Source organism: Panulirus ornatus, chromosome 58, assembly GCF_036320965.1.
Source record: "Panulirus ornatus isolate Po-2019 chromosome 58, ASM3632096v1, whole genome shotgun sequence".
Taxonomy (NCBI): Eukaryota; Metazoa; Arthropoda; class Malacostraca; order Decapoda; family Palinuridae; genus Panulirus; species Panulirus ornatus.
The window spans coordinates 39,384,813-39,398,351 of NC_092281.1; the positions used below are offsets into that span (position 1 = coordinate 39,384,813).

General features: G+C 41.4%; 2 protein-coding genes across 2 annotated transcripts in view; one reads left to right on the forward strand and one right to left on the reverse strand.

Annotated features, from left to right (window-relative positions):
- LOC139766705 (anionic trypsin-2-like) overlaps positions 1-4,361 on the forward strand; it is a 113,638-nt gene extending 109,277 nt beyond the window's left edge. The window contains exons 6-7 of the mRNA XM_071695625.1: positions 2,361-2,540; positions 3,281-4,361. Coding sequence (XP_071551726.1) covers positions 2,361-2,540; positions 3,281-3,399 — 299 coding nt within the window. The 3' untranslated portion in view covers positions 3,400-4,361. The remainder of the gene's footprint in view (positions 1-2,360; positions 2,541-3,280) is intronic.
- A 2,524-nt stretch (positions 4,362-6,885) lies between these two features.
- Positions 6,886-10,999, reverse strand: LOC139766827 (uncharacterized). Its single transcript, XM_071695772.1, has 2 exons — positions 9,378-10,999; positions 6,886-9,262 (listed from the first exon to the last, which is right to left on the reverse strand). The coding sequence occupies exon 1, from the start codon at positions 10,891-10,893 to the stop codon at positions 10,168-10,170; it is 726 nt and encodes a 241-aa protein (XP_071551873.1). The 5' UTR covers positions 10,894-10,999; the 3' UTR covers positions 6,886-9,262; positions 9,378-10,167.
- Positions 11,000-13,539: the final 2,540 nt, after the last annotated feature.

The window sequence follows — 13,539 nt, forward strand, 5'->3', positions numbered from 1 at the left end:
GCCTATTTGATTTATTGTTCTCATAATTTCTTGGTTCAGGCAGTCTGATTGTCTCATACTACTGCCCCATAACGATGAATACTTAATTAGCACACAAATAGGTTTTATAAAGGGAATATTTCTGAATAAACTATTGTCAGTCTTGCCGTCAGGTTTTAGTCTATTTTTCTTTTTTTTTTTTTTGTTTCTTACGTTGGAGCTTCAGTCACGAACACAAGGCTTAATCAAGGTCAGGCCTTACGTCAAATAAAGAGCTTAATGAAAGAGGAAAAGAGGCGACAGGGGAAAATATTTATGAATTTTAGAGGCAATGAAAAATATAGCATATGAAATGTGCCAGGTTATAATATTGGGAAAGACATAAGAGGGTAGAGTGTTCCAAAGCTTCGAGAAGTAGAGAAAAAGCTATCAAAACGGCCCGCCCTGGAGTTGCCAACGGCCACACAGTAATCAAGTGTTGCAGCACTGCACCTAGTATTGCGGGGTATTGCTAGTATGGGTACTCAAGCAACCAGCTCTCAGGATTAAAGACCTAAGTAATATCAATAGAAGGGGGAAAGTGAACCAACATTCAGTGTATGAATGCATTTGGTTATTTGTGAAAGAAAGGAAATCACTTAAAGAGAAAAAGGAGAAAAGTGTGGGAGACAGAACAGAATCTTGAGGGATGCCGCTGTTGATGGAGAAAGTGGGAGAAGCTGATCCATCAGCAGCTATACAATTAGATTGGCCAAAAAGGAAGCAGATAAGAGGGAGCAAAGTGAGGGAGGGAAGTCAAAGAGGGGAGCTTAGAGATAACACCCTGATGTTACACCCTGTCAAAAGCTTTGAATATATCAATGGCAACGACACAGGATTCCTCAAAATTCCCTATGGATGATGAGCAAACATTAGTAAGATTGGGAAGAATATCACTAGTAGATCTTGCCTTACGGAAGCCATACTGGTGATCAGAGAGGTCTTGTAAGATTTAAGGTGTTCAATGATATGGAAGTTGAGGAAGAATTCAAAGACTTTGGAAATGTTGGATGTCAAAGCAACAGGAAGATAATTAGAGGGTTTAGAACAGTCAACGTTTTAAGGGATGATATGTACCAAAGCATACTTCCAAGAAGATAGAAGAGTTGTAGTTCTTAAACAGGAACGGAACAGAGGAACAAGCATAGGTGTAAGTTCAAATGGACACTTCGGTACATGGGGATGGATGCCGTCAGGAACATAACCTTCCTTGTCTCCAGAGAGAGAAGCACATTTTGGACAGCTCAAAAACAGATTGCAGGAGGAGGTATAGGACTCGTAAGAGGAGCACATATCTTACCATTTACGAATTTACTTAAAGTGCCTCTTTTTTACGTCAGTTGTTAACACTTTTGGTAACCCTTTATATGTTTAGTATTTTCAGCTTTGGTTTTCCTGAAAGTGGCAACATTGGACATTTAATTTAGAAATTAATGTCTTCCCACCTACACTGTTACTGAAGACCTTAAAAGCTGCACAATCAAATTTGATATCATAGCTATTGTATCATTAAGAGCTCCTTCACACTTCACTAACCCTACTTGTACGTAATACAACGATATTCTTTCTACTTTTACATAATAGGACTGCTAGAAAGATGACCTTCAAAAATCTTAAATAAGGTTCACCTACTCTAGTCTGTGTATGTGTGTTTGTGTGTGTGTGTGTGTGTGTGTGTGTGTGTGTGTGTGTGTGTGTGTGTGTGTGTGTGTGTGTGTGTGTGTGTGTGTGTGAGTTGGTTGGTTGGTGGGTCATTCAGACTTCAGGCCTATCAACTGCAATGGTCATTAAGGCCATTAAACTCACGCTATAGTAACCACCAACTGAAAAATCCTTAACACTTTCTTCAGGTGTTCGAGATGATTAGGAGACCACACATGTTACTCATTTGGTCCACAGTGAAAAACTGAGACTTGTCCAAATTCTAGATTTACTTAAAAAATATGAACCAATATATCTGTAACTGAAACTAAGAAACTTTAATGAATTGAGAGTATCTAAGAAAGTTCCTACTTCCATTTTCTTCATTTATGAGTCCTTATGCTTCTATAAGATTATGAAAGTCGTAAGGAAAATTAAAGTAAGATTTCTTTGACACAAGCTTCAGGAAACGATATCTTCATGGACCACATGCATGGGGAGAACGCATATTGTCTTAGGATTATTCTCAACTCTTGAAGGTGTCTAAGATTGTTCAGTTCTTTGATGTAGCTAACCATTCTCAGCCTTAATGACCTGTGCAATTGATATGTCTAAAGCCCAGACAACCAACCATGATCTGGCACTCTTCATATAATCATGACTCCTACACAAATCCTCAACTTTAATGTTTTCTTCTGTAGGATTCTCTAAAGTGCTTCAGTCTACACTGCTGCCCATCCTGCCCGAGGAGACATGCCAGGCGGAACATGTGTACGGCCCCACACGCCTCACAAAGGGCATGTACTGTGCTGGATACCTGGAAGGCGGCATTGATACTTGCCAGGGAGACTCGGGAGGTCCCATGGTCTGCTTAGTGAATGGTGAGCAATGGTTTCTGGGGTCGGTGCGGTGTGGGGGTTTGTCTTGTGTAATGTTTGGGCTTAGAACTAATGATGTGTTTGGGCATAGTGTAGTGTATTGGTTTGGGTGTACTGATGTGTGTAGGTGTAGTGTAGTAAATGAGTTTAGGTGAACCAATGTAGTTTGTGGTTGTAGTTGAGGGTTTGGTGTATTGTGGAATGCGTTTAGATATATTAAATGTAAGGAGAAGCTTATGGTGTGGTGTGTAAGTGTAATGTTAAGCATGATAGTGATGTAATGCATATTTGATGTGGTAGGTGGGTTTGATGTGAGTATCATGTATGCTGTAGTGTGATTGCTTAGTTTGGTGACAAGGCATGGTGCGCTTTGGTGTTTGTGTATTTCCTTTTGATGCTTAATTCTGCATTGTGTGTGTGTGTGTGTGTGTGTGTGTGTGTGTGTGTGTGTGTGTGTGTGTGTGTGTGTGTGTGTGTGTGTGTGTGTTAACTGTGTGCTGTTATGTGTGGTGAATAGTTGTGGTTGTCTGTGGATGCGTGGTATGCATGCTTACGTCTGTTGTTGGATTTGTAACTGCATACTTGCATTTTTGGCTGTGTGCATGCTTGCATCTGCATGCGTGTGCATTAACGTCTTGGTTTAGAACAAGTAGATGTGCCTCGTCATGTGGAGATATTCCTCCTGTTTTCTTGCAACATCTGTTTTCTTGTCCACTGTAGTTAAGTGCTTTCCTTTCCGGCAGGTCGACACACAGTGGTGGGCATCACCAGCTGGGGCCATGGCTGTGCCAGACCCAACAAACCTGGTGTCTACACCAAGCTCACCCACTACCTCCATTGGCTCAAATCTAACCTGGGCTAGAGCAATCCTAAACTCTTGGCTCCACTCTATCCTGGACTGGAACGACCTAAGCTTAACATTGGCTCAACTCTCATCTGGCCTAAAGCAGTCATCATCATTGGCACTTTTCTAACCTGAGATAGAGCAACTCTCAACGTCTGGCTCAATTCCACCATGAGCTATAGTAACCCTCAACTCTCACATCTGCTCAAACCTGGGCTAGAGCAACCCGTAGTAATTAACTCTATTCTAACTTGGACTCTTCTTTAAGCTCAACACTTGGATCTATTACAAACTCGGCGAGAGCAACCCACTACTCTTGACTCGACGGTAATTTGGGCAATAGCATCCCTCAACACTGTGATCCACACTGGCTAGGACTACATCATCTCTCTATGCCAGTCTCTCATCATCACTGTGATCCACACTGGCCAGGACTACATCATCTCTCTATGCCAGTCTCTCGCCCAGCCTGCTCTAACTCAACCTTCTATTGTTCGTTGTACTCCAACCTCAGCTAATCTAATTAATCCTAATCAGCTAATCCTAGACTTACTATAATCAAGGCGAGTTCACTTATATATATACACTGCATGTTTCCTTTTGATAGTAGCTCCAAAAAAAATTTATTTGCTGGTTTGTCTGGTTATTGTAATTGGGCTTCAAACTTATCATCTACCAGGGTCATTCAGGATATCAACATCAAGTTTATAATCACCAATTGAAAAATCTTGTTTTCATGATAATTTACCAACGCCGTCAGTATTTCTTTTTTTTTTACCCACCACTCGATAATCTTGAACATCTTCATCTGATGGTCGAACAACTGTGAGACTTTACTATGTTGTCAGTATACAGTTCCCTGGTGCGTTTGTCAGCAAAAGTTTTTTAATGTTTATCTTCCAAATGTATAAAGGCAATCCATTTCCCAGCATGTAAAATTCAGTAATCCTGTAACTTTGTTAATAAACTTTTATTTAGCATTCAATATTTCTGTTTCATGTCACTTAATGCTTTGATATCTAATAAAATAATATTTCACATGATATAGTAACGTGAAACACAAAGTAAGCTAATTTGATGAACATCCAAACAAATTCTACTAAGTGACTGTAGATTCTTTACATATATTTAGTTGGATTAAATTGCTATCTGTAGCTAAAGGTCATTCGATCAGAATCCTTAGCATGTCATACGTACAGAGTGCACAAGTAATTACAGTAGGACAGTAGTATCGCAACATAGCACAAGATATGTACCTACCAAAAAATTAACACTATCGAATTGCACAAAATCATGAAAACCATATCTATGTAAATAAGAAGTTAGGGACAGTTGCCAAAAAAATACATGAAGTATACTCAAAACATTTTGTTAGTGATAAATATGATGTACCATATAACACTCAAAATGTTATCTAAGGAATAGAATTAGTATATGACACAATATGGAAAATCTGTAGTTCATCTTACTTTGGGGCTCTGGGCTGGGTTAGGTAAGGATTTGCTGTACTGTTTTCTGAATATGTTGATGATTATTAGCTCCTGGATTAGACTAGAACCTACGGAAGAGAACTTTATACAAAAAATACCTATTGAACATAAATGAAACACAATACATCACATCATTAACCAAAAAATTATGAATGCTTTTAACTGAAATACTATCACTCACCTCACCTCCCCTACCAGAGCTTCAGAGATCTACTGCACCATCCATGTTTCCATGATTTTCGTAAGTCTCTCTTCTTTTCTTATTTTTCAGCATTTACCACATTAGCCAGGTAGCACTAAGAACAGGTGAACAAAAATCTTTATTCACTCACAACCATTCTCTACCTCTCATGTGTATTGCACCAAAACCGCAGCCCCACAGACCTTTCCGTGATCTCCCCTGGCTGCTTCATAATCCCTGATTTAGTTAGTTGATAGCACGTTTCCTTCAATATACCACATTGCTCCAGTTTCCTCTTGTCCTCTTATCTTTAAGGCCCTGAGCACTCAAAATCTATTTCACTCCATCCTAACATCTCCAATTTGGTTTCCCCATTCTCCTTGTCCCCTCCACTACTGACACATACCGTCTTTTTCAACCTTTCCTCACTCATTTGCTCCATATGTCCATACCATACCTGCACTCCCTCTTCAGCTCTCTCAGCCATACATTTTTATCACATCTCCCTCTTACCCTATCATCACTTAATCGATCAGCCCTCTTTAACACCACATATTGACCTCAAACATATCATTACCAACACATTCACCCTTCTACATTAATTCTCATCTATATCCCATGTTTTGCATCCATACAACATCGTTAGGACTACTATACCTTCAAATGTACCCAGTTTTTCCCTCCGTGATAGTGAATGCTCTTTCCACATCCCCTTCAATGCTTCCAGAACCTTCGCCCCCTCACTCACCCTCGCCTTCATTTTCATGGTGCTATTCGCTGTCACGTCCACTTCTCGGTATCTTGCACACCACATTTCTTTCAAGTTTTCTCCATTCAAACTCACACCTCAACTAACCTGTTTCTCAACTTTTAAAGCTAATAAGCTAGCCTTTATTCACGCCAACTCCCAAAATTTGGATTTCAACTTCTACATTTTTCAGTCAAATCTTCTACCTATGCCCAGTCATGTGCAAACAACAATTCTCTCACTTCTGAGGCCTCCTCACCCCACTCCCCAAGACCATTACATTCAGCTCCCTCACCACCTTATCCGTATACAACCTAAAAACAGCCATGGTGATATCACACACCCGTGATACAGACCTACCTTCACCTGGAACCACTCACCCTCCTCTCTACTTGCATATCTACATGTCCTGCTCTCTTGATAAAAACTCACTGCCACTGACAACCTTCCTCCCACATCGTAACTTTGCATCATCTTTCAAAACCCTATCATAAGCTTTCTTTAGACTCATAAATGACATAAATCAATCCTTTTGTTTCTCTCAAATGTATGAACATAAGCCAGGATACTATATTTGCTTTACTAATACTTTACTGTTAGTAATATCATTAAGGACATTCTGACACTATCCAAAATTCGACATGCCCTTAGGTATATAAACATCTGATATACTCATGGCCAGTGTACGCACATTCTGTGACCACACTATTTGTGTGCAATGTACTTTAACTTTCTGTGTATTACAATCATTATAACAACATGCCCACTGCCAGTACATTATGTGACTGCACGTCCCATATCAAAATGTATCTTGATCTTTCATATCACATTACACTTAAGGTACACAATATTATGTCCTGTCACACTCACTCATACTCAGTGTATACTATTTTGTTTGTGTATATAATATAACAGTTAAGTGTTTTCCCATCTACCCCTGTATTACGATGAGGTTAACGAGATATTCTGTTAATGTATGACTTACGTTGTACTTGTTTTGTATTACACAAATGTTGTTACCTTTGTTACTGTCAGCATCACTTACTATCCTGTAGTTATATATAATATATTTGATATATCCAAGACCTCCCTCCTCCTCTGATGGAAGGGAAACCCTTTGGATCCTTGGGCACCCTCCTGTGTCAATATGTTGTACCCACTGCATGCTCTATATTTTCCTCCACCTACCCCTAGATATGTACCTTCACCCACACTATCACTGAAATTCTTTGTCTGTGTATATGTAGACATGAGTTTTTTAGATAAGACAGAAATTGTTTCTCTAAGTATTTTCCACAAACATTCTTTAATGTAAAAACCCTTTACCACTCCTGAAACTATATTCTTCTCCCCCAATCTGACGCTCTTTGCATGCCAAACCTAATCAATCACCACACTCCCAGGTACCATCAACAAACTGATACGTTTGTGATTCGAACACTCACTTTTGTCTCCCTTACTTTTATACAGTGGCGCTATACTTGCATTGTGCCATTCCTCAAGCACCTTGCCATGATCCATGCATACAGTGAAAATCCTTACTAACTATTCAACAGCAAAGTCACCTCATCTTAAGAAATTCAACTGCAATACCGTCCACTCTACCATCAAACATATTCTACACTAATTGTGGATTACACCATTTCTTCTTCACCTCATCACTGTCTGTTACAACTAACCCAGTTGCCTCCTTCACCGATGTTACCATATGCTCTCATATTTTTCTCTCTTTCAATCTCCCTCCAACCATCTTATTGTCCCTGAAGTTAGCTGATACTTACTCACCCCAACTGCCATTTGCCCCCTTTTATCAGCCCCTGCACCTTCCACTTGGTATCTTGATGTGTAACTATTTTCATCTTCATACTTTTGGCCTGTTAATCTAACCTTCTTCTTGGAAACTCTTGAATACACAAGGTTCGAATTGTTAAGACTAAAGGAAGCAATTGAAGGTCTTGTGCCCACAGATTGTGACAGCTGAAATCACCCATAAACCTTATAATAACAGTGGTAGTTGGGACAGCGCTTCTGCTTCGTATTATTTGCGTCAACCAAAATCCAGTCCCTCAGGAATTAACAACCTTACAGAAATTGAAATAAAAAATGCTGCTAGAGAAGTACTGTAATACAGCCTGGCCCCTCTCCACGTTATTAGAGTGCTTCCCATGATGTTTATCTCATGATATAAAAAGAAACTGGATGGTGAATGTTGTTGAAAAACAAAAGCATTGTCAATAAGGAAAATAAATAAATTTACACTGAGCACGAGGCCCAACTGTCGACAAACCAACACACAGAGTGGCAGGAGTAACCGTGGTAACACAGAAAGGTTTTTAGTAACATTATGGCTAGATGAAAATCTAATTCATAGGTTTTATGTAATCTTCACTGCCATTGATCACGGCCATGAAAGAGATATTGAAAAATGCGATGCTACACACAGCCTGACACTATGCTAAGCAACATAAGTGGTATCATTAGCTTATGTCAGTACAGTAAAATATGTGAGAAACAGGTAATAGACTGCAGAACAAATAATAAAAATTGGTGCCTCAGATTTTAGACGTGATTCTAGGTATATTTACGCCACCTGAATAAGAATATGACCTTCATTTCCTTCTAGCAGCTATAGTTTCTGAGATAATGCACTTATCAATAAATGTACCTCTCATGAGCATAGATAGTTCGTAGCGGAGCCTAAAATGTTGTGCTTCTACACAATGACAACAAATATGGATCAATCCCAATTGGTCACTCAACTAATAATATCATACCTCGTTCACCAATGGCTGATCTGTGCGGATCTTAAGATGGTGACTTTTCTCCTGGGTCAGCAGAGTGGGTACAACAAGTAGCCCAGCTTTATCTGTCTCTGGGATAGTAGAGCTGAGGATGAGCACTGGCTGAGAAAACAATGGTCTCTGAGAGAAAACATGTTGGTTGGAGACAAGAATGTAATGGCAGAACCCTTGGTTGACAGAGATAAGATCATTGTACCACCACTGCACATCAAACTAGGTTTAATGAAACACTTTGTGAAGGCTTTGAACAAAGAAGGACACTCTGCTTTGACCACATATGCAGAAAATGTCCAGCGCTGATCATGGAGAAGGTGAAGGCAGGTACTTTCGACGGGCCGCAAATCAGGGAACTCATGAAAGACCCACATTTCCAAGATTCAATGACCAATGTTGAGGCAGAGGCATGGTCTTCGTTCACTGTGGTTGTAAGGAATTGTCTTGGTCACCATAAAGCAGATAACTACCCTGAACTAGTGGAGAACCTGCCATCTTCTTTCTCTCAACTTGGCTGTAAAATGAACATCAAAGTGCTTTACCTCCACACCCACTCGCATCGTTGGCCAGACAACCTAAGTGACTTATGTGAGGAACAGAGTCAATGAATCCAGCAAGATTTAAGAACCATGGAAGAAAGATACCGAGGACACTGGGCTACCCGTACCTGGGACACTGGGCTACCCGTACCTGGGACACTGGGCTACCCGTACCTGGGACACTGGGATACCCATACCTGGGACACTGGGCTACCCGTACCTGGGACACTGGGCTACCCGTACCTGGGACACTGGGATACTATCAGCAATCTGATCTTAAATCTTCCTCTTATGGTGTCCATACACTCCTTCCCTAAACTAACAACTTCCTTCACTATCAACACGTAGTTAGGTCGCTTACCGATATCCACCCTGCAAAGTAGTTTTAAATTACAAAAAGAAAAGCACAGTTGTAGCAATAGTTCGACTTCCCCGCACGTCCCATCACTAATCGATGAAGACAATCATGTCCTCGTAACAGTCAAGTGCCAGATCGATAATGCTGACTCTGGCCGAGTGTGCATCACCGCTCACGACATTGTTCAGGTCATTGTGCAGGATTCCTCTGTGGTGCATTTCGAGGTCTCTGATCAACAAACAAACGAACACACAAATGTTTCTTCGGAGCCCCGCTAGATGGCTCTGTCAAGGTGGGTCTGACGTGAAACATTCAAATAATTGTTTACTGGCAGTGTAACGTATATACTCATGGAGGGAAATGGATCAAGCTATACATTACTGGAACCTATCATGTAATTCATTAAAATATAGAAAAGTGTTTGTTTGTTGTTAGCCTCTGAGAGAGACGTTTTCCAGGTCAGAGTTACCAGATCTTGCTGCGTGCAGGCCACACATGAGTTAGGCCATCACTCAAATGTCAAGTTATATTGTACGAGGAATTTCTCCTATTTGTTGGGTTTTTGAAAATCATCTAACTGGAGCTGTCTGTATGTATATATAAAGTGACTCAGCCACAAAGGGTTATCTTCTTGCATTTCAAATATGTTGCTAAGCTGGCCAAAGACCCCCGCTCCTAGGGGTTCCTCCTCACCCCCTGACGGACCCATCTGAACAATGGGCCGTCAAACTGCTTCATAATGCGACACAGTAACCGGGCCATACTATACACATCAGAGGCTGGGGAACATGGGAGGCCGGCCAACACCTCAGGGGCTGTATGCTCGACTATATTACCCTTCTCGAAGCTGTGTCGCTGGCCAATGGGCAGAGCAAGACCGAAGTCGATGAGTGTAACCCGGAGGCCGGCCTGGCTGGGGCACACTGTAACATTATCACATTTCACATCTAGATGTGTCCAGCCCATCTCGTGGATGCTAATAAGGGTCTCAGTTAGCTGATGCACTATGTCCAGTATCTGGCCCTCTGAGCACGAGTGTCTGGCCAGATATTTGTCAAGCTGTTCCCCACCGTACTGACTAATCATGGCCAGGGCTTCTGGGCACACCATTATCAATTGCTGTACACCAGGACAATCTTGCAAGGCGGACAATGCCGTAATTTCCTGTAGCATAATATTGACATTCATAGGGTCGTCTGAGGTCATCTTCACTACCCACTTGCTAAAGGTATTGCAGGCCAAAGTGCAACTGCCGTAGGCTCCCCGGCCAATAAAAGTACAGTCCCTTTGGTCGAACAGGATGTCCATCACGGAGAGGCCCATAATGCTCACATTGTTAACATCACAAACCCTCTCGACGAACTGGACAGATCGGTGGCAGATGCGTGAAATGGTGGCCATCTTGAAGACAAGATGTGTGCTGTTCAACCTCTATAAGTCAAGTGAATGCTCACCACACGAATGAAGAATATATCTCGACGTGCACCGATATATGGTCAACGCTTTAATATAGTGATGAAACCAGGTCAGGAGTGGACGCACACGAGTTTGTTACCAAAGAAGATTTTACGGTCTATCATATACCCTTATGTCCCAGATAGGACCAAAATATAGTCAACATCAGCGGAGGGTAGTGAGGGGAGGAGATGTACGGGGGATGATGCTGGAGTGAGGAGAGAAGTGACGATTCTAGGAGGGCATAGGGAAGATAATGTGGGGAGGATAGTGAGATGTAGAGAGGATGGGAGGAAGAGGACGTAGGGAGGAATAGAGAGGGAGAGTGAAGGTGTAACGACGATACAGATGATATAAGGAGGATAGCAGCTATGTAAGAAGGATGTAGTTAGCATAATGTGGGAGGGAGAGTGGACGAGGACGTGGTGTGGATAGTGAAGATGGTCAGGATGAGGAGAGCATTTTGATTATATGAAAGAGGTATTGGAGAAATGGCGGGGGGGGGGGGGGAGAATTATCATTATTGTTGGGAAGGACAGTGAGGATAGTGATCTTGTGGGCAGGACACAATGTGAAAAGAATATTGAACAGGTTGGGATAGTAATATTTCTGGAAGGCATAGTTAAGATATGGGGCGGATAATAAGGGCGTAGGAAGGACAGTGATGGATGTTATGGGGAAGACAGGGAGGATAAAGGAAACTTAGTAAGGATATGATCAGGAGTATGAGTAATGTAGTGAGGATAGTGAAGGTATACTGCACATTATATGGAGATGATAGTGATTATTCAGGGAACACACTGATGATACGGAGAAAGATAGTGACGCTACCAGAAAGGTAGTGATAATGTATCGAGCGTACAGTGAACACAAACGTATAGTGAAGATGTTCTGACCAAGGGTTTAATGATATAGTTTACTAAAGTTGGTCTTTGACAATATTTGTATCAGGTCACAGTGCCAACGGTGTTTAGGTTGTAGTGAAGATGAGAAAACATGTCAGAGTTTCTAACCAAAAGTGTGTATCTCTATTAAGCAAACCACACAAACACATACGCACATATATATACCGACATATTTTCTTTCACTCTAGCCATATACAATTATTATAGATAGATAGATATGGAGAGAAATCCTCCCCTCCTTGTATTAACTTTCTAAAATGGGAAACAGAAGGAGTCACGCGGGGAGTGCTCATCCTCCTCGAAGGCTCATAGTGGGGTGCCTAAATGTGTGTGGATGTAACCAAGATGTGAAAAAAGGAGAGATAGGTAGTACGTTTGAGGAAAGGAACCTGGATGTTTTGGCTCTGAGTGAAACGAAGCTCAAGGGTAAAGGGGAAGAGTGGTTTGGGAATGTCTGGGGAGTAAAGTCAGGGGTTAGTGAGAGGACAAGAGCAAGGGAAGGAGTAGCAATACTCCTGAAACAGGAGTTGTGGGAGTATGTGATAGAATGTAAGAAAGTAAATTCTCGATTAATATGGGTAAAACTGAAAGTTGATGGAGAGAGGTGGGTGATTATTTGTGCATATGCACCTGGGCATGAGAAGAAAGATCATGAGAGGCAAGTGTTTTGGGAGCAGCTGAATGAGTGTGTTAGTGGTTTTGATGCACGAGACCGGGTTATAGTGATGGGTGATTTGAATGCAAAGGTGAGTAATGTGGCAGTTGAGGGAATAATTGGTATACATGGGGTGTTCAGTGTTGTAAATGGAAATGATGAAGAGCTTGTAGATTTATGTGCTGAAAAAGGACTGATGATTGGGAATACCTGGTTTAAAAAGCGAGATATACATAAGTATACTTATGTAAGTAGGAGAGATGGACAGAGAGCGTTATTGGATTACGTGTTAATTGACAGGCGTGCGAAAGAGAGACTTTTGGATGTTAATGTGCTGAGAGGTGCAACTGGAGGGATGTCTGATCATTATCTTGTGGAGGCTAAGGTGAAGATTTGTATTGGTTTTCAGAAAAGAAGAGTGAATGTTGGGGTGAAGAGGGTGGTGAGAGTAAGTGAGCTTGGGAAGGAGACCTGTTAGGAAGTACCAGGAGAGACTGAGTACAGAATGGAAAAAGGTGAGAACAATGGAAGTAAGGGGAGTGGGGGAGGAATGGGATGTATTTAGGGAATCAGTGATGGATTGCGCAAAAGATGCTTGTGGCATGAGAAGAGTGGGAGGTGGGTTGATTAGAAAGGGTAGTGAGTGGTGGGATGAAGAAGTAAGAGTATTAGTGAAAGAGAAGAGAGAGGCATTTGGACGATTTTTGCAGGGAAAAAATGCAATTGAGTGGGAGATGTATAAAAGAAAGAGACAGGAGGTCAAGAGAAAGGTGCAAGAGGTGAAAAAAGGGCAAATAAGAGTTGGGGTGAGAGAGTATCATTAAATTTTAGGGAGAATAAAAAGATGCTCTGGAAGGGGGTAAATAAAGTGCGTAAGACAAGGGAGCAAATGGGAACTTCAGTGAAGGGCGCAAATGGGGAGGTGATAACAAGTAGTGGTGATGTGAGAAGGAGATGGAGTGAGTATTTTGAAGGTTTGTTGAATGTGTTTGATGATAGAGTGGCAGATATAGGGTGTTTTGGTCGAGGTGG

Bases quoted from the DNA above. Each gene is read 5' to 3' on its own strand.
- LOC139766827 (XM_071695772.1), bottom strand. From the start codon at position 10,893: ATGGCCACCATTTCACGCATCTGCCACCGATCTGTCCAGTTCGTCGAG.